Consider the following 19,980-nt stretch of genomic DNA (forward strand, 5'->3'; position numbering starts at 1 on the left):
ATTTGACAAATTTATTGCATTTCTGTCCTCCTAATTTTGTTTATATTGTCATTACAATGTCATGCATTTTTATGACCTCACAATGTGCTTAGAATGAGAAAAAGGCTAGATACATCTCCAATAAGATCAGAGAATCACAAAATTACAATGTTACAACTAAAACAAGCATTTCCCAACATCACTGATTAGTCAACGTATTTGTAAATTTTTTGCGTCCAGCTATAAGTTTGGCTGTTGGACTTACAGTGTTTCTGTATCAGGCGATGGCCCAAGCTCTTTCGGCCACCGTAATGATGATGCTCTACAATTATAAAAATGTCCATACAATTAATAAGCTCCCAAAAGATCAATATCTAATATTATTTGGAGGGAGATTTTTTCTTCCATTATCATTTTTTCTCTGCTTATATTTTTTCACTTTCTTTTACAAGAAGCTTGTGGAGCAGGCGTTAGGACCCCCTTCACATTGACTGAGCAGTGTTTAGAAGCAGGAAACACAAATACTTGATGCCTGCTTCTGGGCATAAAATCAAATGTTTTGTGAAAAATTATTTGTCTTGTCAAGTGTGCTAAAACAGTTGTACTCAAACTTCTCATTTGCCTGTCCCTCCAGCTTCTCTTTCAAAAGATTTGTGTTTCCTTTGTCATTTTGCACTTTCTCATTCTACCAATCTCCAGATCCCGCTAGACAATTAACCCTTTGATGCAGAAACTATCCAAGCCCCTTCTAATGTACAACCTTGGTAACAAATGGCGCGTATTCATTTCCTATACGGGTTTATTTGCTATTTCTTTTGAAATATATTTATTTCATCATGTAATAATCCCCGTTTTCATCTTTTTTTTTGATTAACAAAAATTATTTTTCTTTCTTATGATGTATTACTACATCAAGTTTACAAACATGGGTCATTTGTGACTGCGATTAAAAAATATATATAAGACATATAATAATAATATTAATATTAATACTGCTGTAGGCAGTGAGGCTGGCAACATCTGGTACTAAGGCTGTCCCCAACTAAGGATTTACATAGTCGAATCAGAATCGTCAAGTCAAGGGGGGGTAACACATGGTGGCTCCACTTTAATCTTGAGAAGATGCAGAGCTGCAGTCTCTGTTCATTCAACTTACACTGTAAATTTCCTTTTCTCTCTCTCTCTCTCTGCCTGTCATTCACCGGTCTTGTGCAGAGTTTAACGTGCATGTAAATGTGCATGTGGCACTAAATATGTTCCTAAGTGCAAACATTTCCAAATATAACCAGTGCCTTCCTCAAATTACATAATGAATGCACATGGGTCTTTTTTGTAATTATAGCAAGAAGGGAAAAATAAAAATAATGGCATGTGGCAGTTGAAAACAAACACTTCAACAAAGGGAATGAATACAGTTCATTTTTCACCCATGTTGTGCATCGAATGGTTAAATTCTTTCTTTCTTCACTTTCTTTTCTTCTCTGTGTAGTTTGAAGTGTGAAGCTCATTTTGAGTGACAATCTTTCTCCTTCAAAATGTGTAATTTTCTTTGTTTCTGTGTGCGCTATTAGACTCTCTATATATTGATTACGGTATATATGCTATACTATTTAGAACATGAATGAATGAAACTAAAAGGTAACATGTTTTTTGCTGGCACTGAACAGAATGGGTTGTGCCTGATTGAGCATCTCTTTTTATAAGTACTTTTAATGCTTTTGACCTTAGCTCTTTGTTTACAACATTAGGATTTGCAGTATAACCAGACTGTCTATTGAGAGCTCTCCCAGACTCAATTTTTTAAGCTGAAAGGAGGTTGGTAATTGCGGTGGCCGTTCATAGATGGGTTTGTTTCTTCTTGTTGGATTGGCAGCAGTCTGCTTCAGCAGTTATACATTGTGGTTTTCACCTTGAGGTCAGAAAATGTAAACCCTGCCTCCATGCTGATAATGGATTTAATTTGAGGTCGACCAGTGAAAGGTTCCATATTCATGAGCAAAGTCTCTCTGTCTCGCTCTCTCAGTTGCCTCTGCACTGCTGCGGAACAATGAGACCCCTGGGAAGCACTGCATCCTGGGGCTTTAAGATGTCCAGATGGGGACAGTCAACCAGAGCCCTTTTTAAGCACCATAGACAGAGCTGCTGCCCCTCATCCTGCTGTCTGTCAAACTGCCTGTCTGATTTACTGTTTCACATTATGGCTGATTCCTCTACCCGTAAAACAGACCACTAAAATGACAAGATGACTTCTTGCATTAAACATATGGTGAAATCAGAACTTTCAGAAAGCCTAATTTAAAATCACATTTACTAAGAATCCAGTTTTTACACATATTCATACTCAATAGCAGGTCATGCAGTTTACTCCATTTGACCTTTTTCAAATGTTGTTTATTTTTTGTGGGCTGGGACTTCACAATGCTGACCCGGGCTGTCACAATAATGCATTTTTGAACTACAAAAATATACAAGTAAAACAAATAATTGCGATTAATTATAGTAATGTTAATTAAGAATAGTCCATTTGTCATTTACCATTACTGTGCACTTTCAGTCACTAACTGTATTTTATAGTAACCTACAAGTGCCATGAGATGGCTATAGCCACATTTAAAGGAATGTATGGAAACCTCGCAATTCACTACAATTTGACACTGAACACTGTTTTACAATAAAAGCTTTTTGGGAAATGAAGGGATTCTGTTCACAAAAGCGTTAGAGGGCTTTTAACACCTTGATGCATGAATGTATTTACAATTATATAAGAACAATTAATTATTTGTGTTATTGCTAAATCAAGCGGAGATTATTAATTTGTCTATAGCACACAAAATAGATATAAATTTAGGTGTGATGCAAATTAGCAACAACAGGCATAAACCAGTGCTTGCAAAAGGTTCCTAGGTTTGTATTGAATATGCACAAACTGGCATTGGGGGAATATATACGCTACCTCAGCTGCAGTCTGAATGGAAGCGGTGTGATGCGAATTAGCGACAATCAGGGTTAAGGGGTAAATTTGAAATGCATTCAGGAAGTGATGCGGATACGGAGTAATACGGAAGCCCGTACTAACAGCATAATGCAGTAACAAAATGTAATATGTGACTTGACTGTGACACTTTATTGTAGTGTGATTCTGAGCTGTGTTATATGTCTGCTACTTTGGCCAAGTCTGTCAACAATTACATTTTTTCCCTGAGAACTAATTTCCACAGAGATACAACCGGTTACAAATTTGAGTGATGACATGGTTGACATGGTTGATATACGTGCGTGCGTGTGTGTGCGCGTGTGCGCGCGCGTGTGTGTGCGGTGTGTGTCCGGGTCTAGAAGAGCCCGGGAGTTACATCCTTCTCTCTGTCCATCTATGTATCACTTGTCCCTGAGGTTATTGTTTTTTTTTCCTTGCTTTGTCATTCATGGAAATACTTGTTTGCTTCTTCCTTCTATGCTGGCTGAACACTACAAGATAATTGGGCTGATTTTGGGTTTGATTTGACCCTCCTGGCAATTGCAGGGGCTTTCCAAAGCCAAGGCTGCTCAAATGATCCTGTAGAGTGAGGAGTTGACAGACCTAATCTTAAGGTAGCCGACTGGATCGGAGGTTGCCCAGTTTGATATTTACAATTTGAAATTAGGGAGGCTTCGATCAGAAACCTGCCAACAGCCAATGAGTGCGTGCTAACCAGGAAGCGTCACCAGCATGTTAAAAAGCCAAAGTACACGGTAAGACCTTAATTCCAGTCGCTGTTGTATTGGCCGAGACTATGCTGAACAAAAACGCAGCAGATAAATAAAAATCTGTGTCTTTGTCAAATGAAACTGTTTACAGCAGAACAGACATTGTTGATCAAGTTATGGGAAAACTCCAAATACTCCAGCTCGATGAATTTGACAGATGTCAGTGGAAAGCATGAATGTATCTCATGAAAGCAATAAGCTGTACCTGATGACATTTGTGACCATATATTTTTGGAAGTGAAAACAACAGGAGAGGAAATCTTCTTTATGCTGATAATGCATTCTTCTGTGAAAACGGTTTGAACTGGAAACCGGTGTCTGTACTGATGCAGCTGCATCAATGACAGGCCAGGACGGGCTCACGGCACGAATTCGAAAAGAAAACCCAGAAGGGCAGTGCACTCAATGTGTCATCCACAGGGAAACACTGGCGTCCAAGAAAATTAGTCCTGTGTTGCATGACTGTTTTCAGAGTAATAAACTTTAATTAAGTCAGTCACTGACAAGGTGGCCGATTACCTGAAGAAGCTGTGGAAAAGGGTAGGAGCAGAGGGGGATTTCACCTGCTTTCCTCGGGTGGATGCTCCCCCCCACCAGTGAGGATGTAGAGAGAGCTCCAGTGAAGACAATTTTAATTCTTATTTCCCTGACATGGAGGATACATCTGCACAGCTAATTGGCTGAGACACCCATTTGTCTTTACTGAAGTATCAGGAAAAACTCTTGGAAGTGAAGTTTGACACATCCACTCTCATAAAGTTTTGGGTGTGCGCAAAGAAGGAGCACCCTGAGCTGGGAAGGAAAGCTTTGGAGCAGCTATTACCCTTTGAATCCACTGTATTGTGTGAGGTCTCCTTTTCTGCAATGACTAAAAACAAAGCAAAGAAGCAGACGGTGCCTGGAAAAGGATTGATCACTGCAGTTGCCTCCCTGCCACAGAGAATGAGAGGCCCACGTTTTTCACTAAATTGTAAGTGCATCTTACAGTTCAATGAAACTACAATGCCGTCTTAGTGTTATTGCATGGTGAGAAGAAAAATACTTGGCCATGAATACAGCGAGGGATTCTAAACATTTGAAACGTAGCATTTAAGTTTTTTTCAGTTACAAGTTTGTTGAAGAATCACTAATAAGACACTGACGGCACAGCGCTGTATTGTGCCTCTTTATATTGACATTTATTTTCTCTAAAAATGTTTTGTGCTGGTAAGGAGGTAAAAAAATATTTAATATAAGGGGTACATTATTAAAATATATGTGAAAAAAAATACTGACAATAATTTAAGAAGCACTTGTCTAGACAGCCATGCTCTTTTTCCCATGTTTTCTTCCTATTGATATTAAAATATTGCGCTCAAGTAGAGTTTATTTGCCTCAACCCAGGCCAGAAGATGGAAAAACACCTATTTCACATTCTAGTTGCTGCAACATTTCTGCTATTGACTTAAAACTCTCCTTATTGGGGAATCTAATGATTGTGCAAAATGATCACAATCACCTCAAAAAATTGCAATCATGTAATAATTGCAACAGGCCTATTGCTGACACACATAAAAGCTCCAGAAAAGCTACAATTTTATGGCATAGTCCACTCTGTTACGGTGGATGATGTATGGTCATGCACTGGGACCAACACCCCTTGCTGGAGTGCAAGGCATGATGCACTTACACACTGTGAATTTAGAATTTGAACAGATGTTTTACACATCTTATAAGTATTATTATTTTTTTCACATAGTCTTAACTGGGGAGGTTCATTCTTCAAGCTGCACTTCACTTACCACTGTTTTTTCAATTTTTTTCTCATATATTTACCACTTTAATCTCAGAGAATATGTAATGTCGAAAACTGTTAACAACAAGGCCAAAGTTTATCCTGAGTTACCATGAAATTGCTTCTGGAAAGAAATGTTGCAGTTCAGTTTAAAGCATTATGGCTGTATGATCAAGTAATATGGCCTAGAATGGTTATCTCAATCCCTCTAGGCCTGCTATCACTCAGCAGTGTGTAGAGGCTATAATGTTAGTGTGGGGCACTGGAGCCAACGAGCTAACAGGGACACCCATGATTGTTTGAATGTAAATCTTTCCTTCAGTTAATGGGAAGGTTTGGCATGGGGTCAGTTCCACTGAATTCCATTTGCATTCTGGCATTCTAACATCACAAATGCCTTATTTGTTTATTTTTCCACTCAACTGACACAGGAGAAATGTTATTATGAAAAATGGTGAAGACCATGATAACCTTATAAAAATGCAAAGTGATTTGGCATAGCCGGCCTATGATCTGAATACTTATAGCTAGCACCAGCAGCCGGTGCCTCAGATCATGTTTAGTAACATTGTTCTTCATAAATCAGACAAATTTTCTGACTTACAGAAAATAGTACTTCTATGCAAGTTAACTTTAAGTAAACTAGCAGATAATCTTTTCTGTCATTGTGCATTACTTACACGATGCAGGTTGGCACTCTGTCTCTCTGGGGGCTGCAGGGCTCCTTTTCCTCCAGTTCTGGACAGTCTGCTCCTCCGTTGATTGGGAACTGGCTCACTTTTCTGGTGCGAGTGCGCTCCCCTTTGGGCCCGTTGGGGTCGTAGCACTCCTTGGAGCAAGCCGACCATTCAGACCATTCAGTCACATCGCAGTCTTTGGTCATGACGCAGGCTTGGAAAGTCACCGGCAATGTCTCTTGAGAGCATAGGCTGGAGATACCATAAGACAAGATGAAACTTTAATACTTTCAGATACTATAATGCAATACGACAAGTACTTCAGACTTACAGACTTAGAATACAGTGTTTACAAACTACCTCTTGTGGTTGTTTAGCGCGACAGTGTTAGACGTCTTAGGGAGGCAGTCAGGGAGGACATGTATGTTTCTTGGCCAAAGCATCTTCTCTTCTACCAACAGTCAATGCTTGTTTCTTTCAACCATCTTTCCCTAACTTTAACAGTCGTTTTGGTTGGCTAATCTTAACCAAACCTTAATCAAAGAGGTGGCAAAACTGAAAATTCTCATTCAAATGATTTTGTAACATTCACAGTTGTTTTGGAAGACACTGACAAACAACATATTTTGTAATTAAGGTGAAAACTTATCAAAGAATAGAAAGCTTGTCCTGTGCATAAGAGGATAGGTGAAGGAAACCAGCTGATTTCATTCAGTTTTCTGATGGGAAATATGTGACATTCTATAGTATCACACAAATTCCAACAATAAGTATGTCCAAAACAGAAAAGGTTCAATAATGGAGAGTAGTAATGTAGTCAGTGAATGTCATTGTAATTTTCTGCCTATTAATTATTACATATTAATTAGGGATCACCCTCTTGGGACCACAAATATATTTTCCCAAGTGAATGAGTCGTTGCAGCAAATGTAGATGCAGCAAACGGTAGCTCCTTCAAACCTCCTTCGAGCCTGGATCAGGAGATTTTGACTATGACAACGGCTGCGCTTGCAGATGCTGCGGTCTACAGCTCCTTCAATATTTGCTACATTTTCCTAATGTGTATCATCCAAATGTAATGTTCTACTTGAAGGGTGGAATTGACGAGTGGCATTTGCTTCAAGTTCAACGATTTCTGATTTCTGACCTTCTCACAGGCATTATAAGCAAATATATCACAAGAGACAGAATGAGGCCATTCATCTCCTCACAAAGAGCATGGCTCGTGGCTGGAGGAAAACATGTAAAGCAACTGTACATCTTAGCATGGATCTCACAGTGGAGCTTTGACAAATGTATCCAGCGCTATTGAGCTGGAAGAAGCTGAATGTACACCGAGGAAGTGCTATAGACAAATCGAGGTTGAACATTGACTAATTGAAACTGACATCAATTTTCATCACAACCTCTGTCATCATTACTGAAGACATGAGGCATGATAAATAATGTATGAATATCACTAGCAAGTCTATATCATGTTTATATCATGTTATTACAGTGAGAGAACAACAGGCGCAGTCCATTAGTTAAACTCAAGCCTTCATGTAGGACTTTGCATAATCTCAGTTAGCTCTGACTGAATATTATATTCAAGAGAGACGACAGAGTTAATAGGTTAAGGTGAAGTTCAGTCGTGAGGGAAGTGAGAAAGAGGGATTTGGTGAATGACAACAAATGTGACCGGTCAAACTGGAGAGGCTGCAATTATATAGCAACTTTTTTAAGCACCTTAAACCACTACACCAACAGGACACCCCCGTATGGTTAAGGTAAGGGGAAAAAATCAAGAAATGGTTATGGTTTGGCAACTAAAACATTTAGTTAAGGTTAGGGGAAGACTTTGGTTATGTGGTTATGCAAACATTATTTGCAAGTCTGTGACGGTAATTCCAGTGTCCCGCATGAAAGTTGGATGAGGTACAAGTCCATCCACGACCACCACATATTTACACACTACTTCCTTCTTCAGGTGTGGATTCATCCTATATGAGCAGCATTTTCTGTAACTTGCTGGCTGTCCATGACAATCCATATTTTTACAAGAATTTAATTTGGATTTGAAACCTGATGGGAAAGTTTGATTAATGCCCAGATTTATAGGTGCATTTTTTGGATGTAACTATCATCTAGACTAGCGTTTAAGGTAAGACAAGCCAAAATGTTATTGCAAAAGTAGTGTATACCCTCAAAAGGATACAGTCACACAAAGGCACTGGATAGAAACAGACTGTAGATGGACCATGGACATACTGTGAGTTGAGACATGAGGAAACTTATTTGAGTCATTCTTACCTGAGAGCTTCAACAGTCCCACTCTTATGCACACAGGTCACTTCTCTGGTCTGGTAGCCGATCTGCAGGTCCCAGAATTTTCCTCCTGGGCGGTTCTGACGGTTCCTGTTCCTCTTTTTCTTGATGAGTTCTCTGGTTTCTGGATCCTTCACCTTGCCTCTCTCCCTTAACCTCTCCCGGACTTTCTCTCTCATTTTCTCTTTGTTTTTAGTCTTTTTCTGTCGTTTTGGCCTATCTGCCTGTCGAGATGGCCTGTCTGGTTTCCTGTTTGCCCTGCCCAATTTTCTGTTGGGTCGTGATGGTTTGTCACCATCTTTAGACTGTTTGTCACCCTTTTTGGACCCTTTGTCTCCCTCTTTGTGCTGTTTTTCACCCTCCCTGGTCTGTTTGTCCCCACCTTTTGACTGTTTGTCGCCTTCACTAGACAGCTTTAGACCCTCTATGGATTGTTTGTCACCACCTTTTGATGGTTCTTCGCCCTTTCTGGACTGTCTGTCACCCTCTTTGGAAGGTTTTTCACTTTCCTTGGATGGTTTGTTAGCATGTCTAGCTTGCCTTGGCATCGGGACAGAACAGGGTCCCCAGGGTCCCACCCTTAGGCTGTAGAGGCTCTGCTCTCCCTCACAGGGCCCTGGTTGGCATGTCTGAAACTCAGTCAGGTTTGGGCACGCTGCCCCACCAAACAGTGGAGGAGCCAGAACGAAACGGATCCGGTTCTGTAAGCCCATCCCGCAGGTTTTAGAACAGGAAGTCCATGGGCTGAACTCAGACACCACACAGTCCCGAGGACAAGGGATAAGACAGGCCTGCTCTAGCCGTGGTTTAGGCTCAAAGTATTCGCAGATTGCATCCTCTGCGGGCTCACCATTCGCTTTCTGGACGCAGCCCACGTCACGGGTCTGGATGCCCTCCTCTCCTCGGGTACATACAGCGGGACGCTGCACCCCGCGCATCGACACTGGGACACACTGGTTCCAGGCACCCAGTTGCCAGTCATATAAATCTTTGTGCCAATCGCACACTCTGAAGCAGCTCTGCTGGTTGTCCGGCCGTTCTGTCTGGTCGCAGTTGGTGTGCAGGGTGGTCCAGCCTTCAGAGTGGGCACACCATACTGCCCTGCTCTGGCTGCCACCAGGTCCACATTCACTGCCCATACAACGACCCCATGGACCTGTAAAGAGTAAGACAACAGAATGTTAAGGGAAAGTTCAATGAGACAGAAAGCAAGATAATTATAGGTTCTTTGAGAAGTAATTAATGCTCTTTTCATGAATGATTTAATTTCAGTGCAATGCAATCTTGATCTTACTTTTATATCAGTAATAATAACATTGTATTCTGTAAAATTAATAGCTGAGATCTAAGAACACAGCAACACTGTCAAAAAGAACACAAATGAGCATTCAGACAACAAACCTCCAGGTTAACCAAACTTGAAGGTAAATGTATGAATGATTTGATTAAATTAATTAATTATTCATTTATTAAACTGCCCGTTAAACATCCCTCACAGTTTCAGACTGACTGCATCAATATTTCCAGATCTCAGCAATTATTTCGGTAAGTGCAATGTTATCATAACCGAATGCCCACAATAGTAGGGCTTAGTTGTAATAAACCACAATTATTCTTTTACAGCTTGCTGACAGTCTGTAAGCACAGCTGCTCTGGAACTGCTCAAGGGTTATAAGTAGTAAATATATAGCTTCCAATGAAAATGGAAAGAACTGCATGAAATGCATAAAAGGAAAACCAAGGCCTACAAAATAAACTGGTTAGTTTTTTAAATGCTTGTTTTCAGCTATGCATCAAAAAGGCTGAATAAATGTGAAAACACAAAGAATATTGATGTCTCGTGGGCAACCTTTCACAATCAAAACAAGTCAATTATAGTCATCACCAACGGATGACAAAAAGCCCGTCAAAACAAGATTTAGTATTTCACAGAAAAGGGATATTATTTATAGTTAAAGTGCTTCTTCTACTGCTTTTATGCATTGTGTATCTGAAAGTGCTCGTGCATGCAATAACAATGTCCTAACAATATACAATAAACACTGTGTAAATCACTCTCTTTCAATACTGTGATTGCACTTGCACTGGATTTACAAGAATGTGATTATAGGTCTAAGTAAACATCGACTTTCAGCACAAAACCCCTGTTAGGAGCATAGCAGCTGCAGAGCCAGGGCAGCTGAAGACTCAATCAATACAGCAGCAACAAAAAAATTAGCAGCCGTGAGGAATGGCACAGCCTTGCATATCATTAGCCTTGTCGGATTGCAATTCTGGGAACCATTGTAGGTCCAGACTCGGCAAAGCATCACTCACACACTAATGAGGTTTCTAGCAGCTAGATCAGAGATTATGAGAAAAGTTAACATACATTTCATTTTTAAGTTAGATATAGGGTGATAATTTAGATCTAGGGTCTAGATCTAGACCCTAATCACATTGAAGCGCTTAACTTTATTTCTCTAGGTGAACGTCTTAACTTGCTGGGTGAGGACAGACTGTTTTATTTTGTTTTTCTTCTTTGTTTTATGTTTGCTGAACACATTTTTGTATCTCGAAGGAGATTGTTATACATGTAACTATTGCAGGAGAAAGATACGGATTCCATCGTTTTCTTTAAGGAGAGGAGGATAACCTCTGATACCCCACTCTCTGCACACAAAGTCGACTTCGCTGTTTCCTCCGCTGTTCCCTCCGCTGTTCCCTCCGCTGTTCCGAGGATCAGTTGTTTCAGTACTCGCTGTCAGGATCTTAGCCAAGAACCAGTCTGTTGGCAGACTGTTCAATGTGTGAGCTGTCTGTCTGAAGGCAGTCTTCCCCATATGTATTATACAATCCCTTCTTGCCACAGAGATAGTATGTCTATCAATAGTTGTTTTCTGCTTTATAAAGCACTAAGGGGGAGGAGCCAAGCCATGCTGAATCTTGTAGACAAGTGTTACAATGTAATTTTAATAAGATTGTCCCAGCTAAGTAAATTATAATTTCTTCAGGCAGTAACAGTAATGGTGATGGGTGTTTGGCTTTCTGTCAAGCTCCTTAAGACTGGTGGTATGCAGACTGACAGGCCATGATTGTGGCCATGAAATATACTGTTGCTGCCTTAATAGTAAAACAGTTGTAAATGTGGCTAAACAACAGGGGGCCCAGAATTGATCCATGAGGTACACCGATATCACAACTAAGGGGTGATGACATCCAAACAAGGTTAAAATCAAGGGCAACTGGACTTGGTTGAAGATACTAGAAGATGTTTCGTCCCTCATCCAAGAGACTTCTTCAGTTCTGACTGACGGGTAGGGAAACTCAGCTATTTAACCTCAGTGGTGTTGTTTGCCAAAATCATCGATACCACTGGTTAGTTAGTGCTCCTGGTTGTTATAATAACGTTGTTATTGTCGTTAGAGCCACCCGAGGCCAAGTCTGAATGACCATCGTTGGCATCTTCACCTGAGGCCAAAAGGGAACAGTTCCTGGGAAGTGATGAAAGAACAGTATTGTAAGTGGGGGATAAGTGGTGGCGTAGACCCCCTCCTTTGTTAAGCATTGGTTTCTCAACCCGGGTGTAGCTTTCTTGGCACCTCTTTCAAACCATCCATCCTCTCTGTCTAAAATGTGCACCTGGTGGTCTGTGTATGATAACAGCTCACCATTTACCTCGACCCTCTGTACTCTGCTGTCCAGACAGGATTGCATCCGTGAAAATCTAATTCCAAGTCAATCTGGCTAATAGTTGTCAATGCAATCAAAACCCTAAATACCGCTACCAAAGTTAGTAGGCTTCATGGCAATCCAATGAAAATGGTGGATCAACCAAACCAACAGACTGCTGCTAGAGTAGCTGATAAATTCCATCACAACCACAACTGTAATACAAAAAATCTGAGCTGTAACTGTTTATCACTAGACAGTAATTTATTAGTATGAGTATATTTGAGTATAAAGTCAGAGGCTGTATTAAACAGTGCTTTATGGTTTCACTCAATAAAGTTGAGCTACCGCAATGAAAATGTCAACGGAAGAACCAGCAGGCTGAATTAGCTTTCAGCTGCTGGCAGAGGGTCCGGATCAATACAAATCAATAGAAGTAGCAAGAGATTGCCCCAGACACAAGAGACAGCTGCGGTCACAGATATGCATCGCTCTGGCTGCCATTATCCTCTTTGGCTGGAAATGAGAAAATGCACCACAGGAAGAGTAGGATTTCATTTAATATAACCTTTAATGTAGCACCTCCTGTGTCAGTGATGAGATGGAGAGGTCAGTGATAAAAGATAACCACAAATTGATTTCTGAATTTTGAAATTTTGTCATTAAGAATATAGTCAGAGTGCTACATGCTGAAAGGCTAAGTGGCCATCTGGGCTGAGATTTTCATCCGTATCCAGCTCTCTAAAGAGGCCAGCATGTTTTAGCTCCCGTGGCAGGCAGAATTGTCTCAGCTCCACGCAGGTGTTCACCATAATTTATGATGGTGAGCTTAGAATCTAAAGAAGGGTAGTTGTACTCATGCTGGCCTACATTGCCTGTCACCCGCGGAGAAGAGCCAGGGGTATGGAAGGCACTGTGCCAACAAGGTTGAAACTCCAGGAGGGATGTCTAATCATACCCCGCCTCCATCCGCCCATATGCAACTACTATGCCCTATTATACAATTTTTATGTTTGAGGAGCTAGGTTTCTATTAACAGCAAATAAAGGAGTAAATAGTGTTCGTATTTTGCTTTTTAACAGATGTTTTTACAATCCAAAAACAGTCTGCAGTGTCTAGCCAAAACAACTACCGCCCTGTGGCTCTCACCCCCATTCTAATGAAATGGTTTGAGAAACTGGTTGTCCAGCACATAAAGAACAACATCAACAACATATTGGATTTCCTCACAAATATACCCCAGATAGATGTGTGACGTGATCACTGCATATTTTGACTGCAATTATGAGCAGTCGAGGGGAAAATACGTTCATATTAATCTTGTAGTTGGAATTCCAAATCAGAGATATCAGGATTTACCACTCGACAAAAAGAACGTTAGAAGAGGCAACAAACCGTCGCCAAAAATGACTGCAAAGTCACCATTTCTGGCAGTGAACATTGAAATAAAATCTAATATTTATCTAAATCTAATAAAACTTCAATTCAGCAGATTCAGCTAATTATAAAGGAGCTATATGATGTATGTCTCTGGTTTCACTTATAAACAGACCACAAGAAACATATAATACAATATAAATAGCTAATTTTGGCCATTTACATAATGTGAGTACAAAGCAGTCACAGTAACCATCTTGGATAATATTAAGCTCCCATGAGGTCTGCCCTTTCTTCACTACAATTTCTTTCAAAAATCATCATTATGGTCACATACTATGACCTTAGTTTTTCCCAGTTGTATGTACAAGTAGAGAATATGGCATCTCCACTTTTCATTGAGAAATGAAGAACCTTTCTTGATTTCGCTGTCCACATGGTCATGAAACAGGCCCAGCCAGGACTCAAGGATGACACTAATGGAGAGTTAAGAGATCTGTCAATTCAGGATAGTTTATGCATGGCACCGACCTTGCACTGACCTTTATAAGGGCCAGAATCCCAGGATACAATGATCCTTGGATTTCATACAGAATTCATAAAGGGGACAAAGCAACTGGCACCGAATTATCTCTAAACTCAGGAACCTTAGAAACAGCTGTAGAACCAGATATATGTTTAGACTGCTTTGCATCCCTCAATCTTTACCAACTAACTTCAATAATTTCTTCATCTAAACCATGAACCTTCCTCTTAGACCCCATCCCGACTAGGTTGCTTAAAGGTGTTTTACCCTTAGTCAGCACTTCTATGCTAGATATAATCAATCTATCTCTATCAACAGGCTATGTACCACAGTACTTTAAAGTAGCTTTAATTAAACCTCTTCTGAAAAAGCCCAAACTTGATCCGGATGTTTTAGCCAACTATAGACCTATATCTAACCTTCCATTTCTCTCTAAGGTTCTGGAGAAAGCAGTTGCTAAACAGCTGTGTGACTTTCTACAGAGCAATAGTTTATTTGAGGATTTTCAGTCAGGATTCAGAGCTCATCATAGCACAGAGACAGCTTAATTAATACTAAAATACTAATGACCTCCATATTGCATTATATTTTTTCACCTATGTAATATTGTGAAAATCAGGAACATCCTGTTCAAAAATGATGCAGAAAAACTAGTCCATGCATTTGTTACTTCTAGGCTGGATTACTGCAATTCCTTATTATCAGGCTGCTCGAAAAAGTCCATTAAGACTCTTCAGCTGATCCAGAATGCTGCAGCTCGTGTTCTGACAGGAACCAGGAAAAGAGATCACATTTCTCCTGTTTTAGCTTCTTTGCATTGGCTTCCAGTAAAATCCAGAATAGAACTTAAAATCATTCTTCTCACCTACAAAGCTCTTAATGGTCAGGCACCATCTTATCTTAAAGAGCTCATAGTACCTTACTACCCCACCAGAGCACTGCGCTCCCAGAATGCAGGGTTATTTGTGGTTCCTAGAGTCTCCAAAAGTAGACTAGGAGCCAGAGCGTTCAGCTATAAAGCTCCTCTCCTGTGGAACCAGGTTCCAGTTTGGGTTCAGGAGGCAGACACCATCTCCACATTTAAGAGTAGGCTTAAGACTTTCCTCTTTGATAAAGCTTATAGTTAGGGCTGGCTCAGGTGAGTCCTGAACCATCCCTTAGTTATGCTGCTATAGGCCTAGACTGCCGGGGGATTTCCCATGATGCACTGAGCTCCTCTCTCCTCTACTTTCTCTCCCTCTGTATTCAACCTCATCCCATTGTTGCATGTTACTAACACAACTTCTACCCTTTCTGGTAGTCTTGTGCTTTCTCGTCCCTCTCCTCTCTCCTCCTATCACTTCCTGCAGGTGTTTCTGGCTCTGGAGCTGTGGAGTCTGGATCTGTGGCTGCGGGTCACCTGCTGCCCCCGTGTTCCTGCTCGACACCCTCTACTGCAACGACTATTGTTACTAGTCCTATTGTTATTATTGTTATTATAATCATTAACATTACGATGGTTACCATTAACACTATTATAAATATCTGTACCATTTTTCATTTAGTCTATAGCAATATCACCTTCACTGTCTGTACCTCTGTGTGTATACTGTGTAGGCTGCCTCCCTCCCCTTTCTCTCTCTCTCTCTCTCCTTCACCCCAACCGGTGGAGGCAGATGGCCGCCCACCCTGAGCCTTGGTTCTGCTCGAGGTTTCTGCCTCTTAAAAGGAAGTTTTTCCTTGCCTCTGTCGCCTAGTGCTGCTCTTGGTGGGAACTGTTGGGCTTCTGTAAATAGCCATTAAGCGCATGGTGCAGTTGCATGGGTGTGTTTTAGGCGTAACATGCAATAAACCAAACATCAAGTGACTGAATGGTAGATTCAAAGTAGAGAGAGGGATGGGGACAGAAGTGTGGACGTGATATAAAAATTGTCTCTTATCATGAACCCCGTGTTACTCTGCAGCACTATGGTTTATCAGTGAAGTGTCGGAAGAGACTAGAGTCTCAGACGAAAAGGGTCCAGCTGCAGCCTGCAAACAAACGTGACGGAAGTTGACGGGAATTGAATTTCCATATATGGTTTGTCAGAAGCCTCCGCACACAAAACGTGATGACGTTTATCTCGGCCACTCGGCCCACACATAGATGTTAAATAAAAAAAAGAGCTGTTAAAAAAGAGGCGTCCAGTGTCAACGTAGTAATCAGTGTACGTTATGTGTTAATATTTACCACATATAATTATATAGTATTAATATAGTATATTAAGAATATAATTCTGGCAAATATGTATTTATTATAGCCTAATGATAATAATAAAACAATGTTTCAATTCATACCACTGTTGTTGTTGTTGTTGTTGTATATTTTATTTCTTCCAAAATGGTTTTAAGTTTCACGAACCAAGAATATTCTGTACATCACGAGCCAGAAGTATCTTGATTTAGGTTAAATCTTTACAACATTACTGAGAATTTAACCACATGGTATCTGGCACCTTTTCTTGGAAAAATGCCTAAAATAACATACCCAAAATAAATCAGTAATATCTCCTCAACCATTAGGCCTAGATGCATAATTCTGGTCTCCTTTGAAAGGTCAGAAGCTAAGGAATATAAATCCATTGTAGATTAACATATTTATTTTACCATTACAGACTACATGGATATGAAATACAGAAAAATATGAATAATATGATATTTTCATCCTCGCCTGGTAAAAAAGCTTTATTTTGATGCAATAAACCATCAAAACCATCCTAAGGTAGACTATAATGCACCTGTCCACCAGTTAAACCTACAGCCTTATGGCCGACGTGCTAGCAGATAGGGTTAACCTCCATTATGTTGCTGTGCAGCCTCCGGTAATGTTATTGACACCAGTCGGCACCATGGTTGGAATTTGTGGAGCTTCTCAACTCCGACAACGTTTGAACACATTTTCGATTCGCATTCAATTTTTGAAAACTGTTGATATTTGAAATCTACACAGTGTATTTAAAGTTCTGTTTTTGGCGCTGCATTATTAGAAACTCTAATGAACCGGTCATGGGTCACATCTCTCCGCTACAGTGGATTATTTTATGTTTATGTTTATGTGCGTGTGTGAGTGTTTCCTTTAACGATTTTTTGCTGCTGTCACTCATTTTAAACGTTTCTATGTGTGCAGTAAAGTTAAAACAAATATTGTGGCGCATTTAAGCAGCAAAAAAAAAAACCTAATGCAGTTATAAACTTGACGTGACAGGACAGGACAGAGGAAACTCTGAAAGGACAGAGGAAACCCTCCAGAGTTGGCCAGGTGCAAGATCGGGCCCAAAATGTCAAGGCAGCCACAGGAGCTCCACTTTCAACAGTAAGAATTATATGAGAACTGAAGGAGATGACGACAAACATCTCCTACGTCCCCAAATTCAGAAAAAGTAGGACCAGTAGGACAGATCTGCAGATGTCACTCTGAGATCAAAAAGTAGCAGCCCACACCAACACTTTGCAGGAACAGCGAAAAACCACTGTCATTCCTGACAGTGGTTTTTCTAACATGACCTGAAACCCTGCCAAATAACATACTTAGCTAATGATATAATCTGCTTGTCTTTTGCATTATTGCTAGATTACTGCTGTAGGTAGTAGGCTATTTAGCCAGGCATGCTAACGTCTGAGGGTTACGTTACATGTACAAACACACTGAAAAGTTTATGCCCCTCCCCAGCAAAAGTGCATTTAATTTTTAACAGTCATCAACAGTACAGGTGAACAGGTGAAATAAACAACATATTCAGGTTAACAAAATTGCTTGTCTCGAAACTCTTTAAATGTAAAAGTATCTCTCTTAGTATAGTGCCCTCTTCCATGCTCGGCAGGTCTGCCAGTGTAATTCAGCTACACATATCACACATAAATTACCACTCCATTAACTTGCAACTACATGAGTCAGTTCATCTAAAGTTGAATGTAATTATGGTAGGGTCCTTCAAAAAATCTTCGGCTTGCCCTGTACAGTTTAGTGTCATGCAAAATTCAGATACTGACACACTGATTTTCACACAAAAATCTATTTTCTTTTTACTAGGGTTTAATTATATTTGATTTACTTAATAGTCGATTGAGCAAAAAAGAGGGAAATCAAATAAAATGAAAAATTTTGATCTTTAAAGGAAGTAAATTATGTTTTTACAGCTGCAGCACACTTCTTTATTATCTACAATTCTGAGATAAGTCTGCTATATAGCTGTCAGACCACAGGGGAGGGCAAAAAAGCCTTTTCCCTCTTGTTTCTCAACAGGCTTATCTCCTCTGTAGCTTGCCAGCACAAGAAATTGTTATATCTGTGTGACATGATTTCACCCCCCAATAATGGGATTGCGCTTTTTGGATGCACCCTCCCCTGCAATCCCCAGACCTCCCACATGGTCTGCCTCCCGCTTTCCCCATGGTCCAAAACATAAGGGTGGCACTGGCATTTACAAGGATAATGGAAACCAGTGTGAGATGTGCATCCTACTGGTGGCTTTTGTATTCATATGTTGAACACATGTCTATGAAAAGAGACTGTGGAAAGGTCAGGGATTTACCATTAACTACTGGAGGCCCTAGTGCAGAGCCCTATTTTGATAAAAAAAAATCTTATTTCAGCTGGAATTCCAATAACAGGCCTCCTGCAAAGCTAAATAGCAGACAAATGAGTGAATCCTGTTTTTTGATAATTGTTTCAGAATTTTTTGCCTTTATTGTATAGTGACAGCTGCAGAGGGAGATAGAAAATCATACTTTTTTGAACAATTCCCACCTAGGCTAAAACAAAGTATTGATTAGAAGAAGTTCAGACTGATTTATCCCCGGTTTGCTTCTCCTGGTAATCTTAGAACCAGGTCTGAACCAAAATTGTGAAGTGTTTTTGTATGTAAGTCAATCACAACAACTTCTCTGCTCAGACCCCTGGTACATTCCATAGTCACATGATGACTATCTGCTTGGTTTTCTGCAAATATCTCACAGCTCAATTCAAATAACTAATTGTCCACTTTTACTTTTTTTAACTTTTATCTGGTAATTTAAGGTCTGGAGCAATTCCACTATAACCATGTGTGAAGTGAGCTGACTCTGCTCCTTAGTGAAAAACATGCTACCCAAACAAGCCTCACATTAGCACAGGTATGCTGTTACTTTTGTTGTATACAATGTTACCATCCTATACTTGGGCATTACACAATCTCAAGGCGCCATATTCTGCAGTGGACACATAATCCAGACTTTACCAACCTAATGGACCTAAATCACGTCAGCCAGGTTGTGATGCTTCTCTGTGTGCACGACAGAGTTCATCCCAGCAGTTTTCAGAACTTTTGAATTGCCAAGCCCTGCAGGCTCAAGAGAAGGCAATCTGTTGCTGGTATTACTGCTAACTCACCTATCATCTCTCTCCGGCCCCTCTGTCCCTGTTATTCTTCACCATTCTTTCTGCCACCCTCATGAAATCTGTGTGACTTTGTTTGTGCAGATGTACCTTTCTTACACTCACTGTGATTAGCAATAGAAGGTGCTAAATATTTAGTTGTCCATTGATTGATCACTGCCAATTTGCACAAAACCTGGAGGAATGATGGATCTCACAAAGTTAAGAAGCCACCTTTCTCCTGTCTCCATCTCTGTACACTATGTTAGCATGGTACAGTATAGAAAGCCAAAATGAAACTAGAATTTCCAGTTCAAATTAAAGAAAAAAACTACTTAAAATTACATTGAAATTCCAGCGTTGGAACATAACCTTGCTCAGTGTCATATGTCTTGTAGTAATACCTTATTTTCTAAGCTCTGTTTTGGTCTCCACCAACTCCTGAGGGAAATATCTGGCTCTTAAGCTGGTAAATGCTCCACTGTGTTCACCAGTTCAAGCCAACTGTGTCTGTCTATTGTTTAGTAATAATGACAAACCCGAGGCAAGCTGCAGGTTCATCACTACAAGCAAC

At 40.3% G+C, this 19,980-nt stretch overlaps 1 protein-coding gene across 2 annotated transcripts in view; it reads right to left on the reverse strand.

Annotated features, from left to right (window-relative positions):
- Positions 1–19,980, reverse strand: part of thsd7aa (thrombospondin, type I, domain containing 7Aa) — a 158,220-nt gene that overhangs the window by 79,177 nt on the left and 59,063 nt on the right. For both annotated transcript variants that reach the window (XM_038725596.1, XM_038725595.1), the window contains exons 2-3: positions 8,467–9,637; positions 6,178–6,426 (exon numbers count right to left, since the gene is read on the reverse strand). In XM_038725596.1, coding sequence (XP_038581524.1) covers positions 6,178–6,426; positions 8,467–9,637 — 1,420 coding nt within the window. The remainder of the gene's footprint in view (positions 1–6,177; positions 6,427–8,466; positions 9,638–19,980) is intronic.

This window comes from Micropterus salmoides, unplaced genomic scaffold (assembly GCF_014851395.1).
Source record: "Micropterus salmoides isolate LMB-PRFRI ecotype aquatic unplaced genomic scaffold, ASM1485139v1 Ms_hic_scaffold_17, whole genome shotgun sequence".
In the NCBI taxonomy this organism is placed as follows: Eukaryota; Metazoa; Chordata; class Actinopteri; order Centrarchiformes; family Centrarchidae; genus Micropterus; species Micropterus salmoides.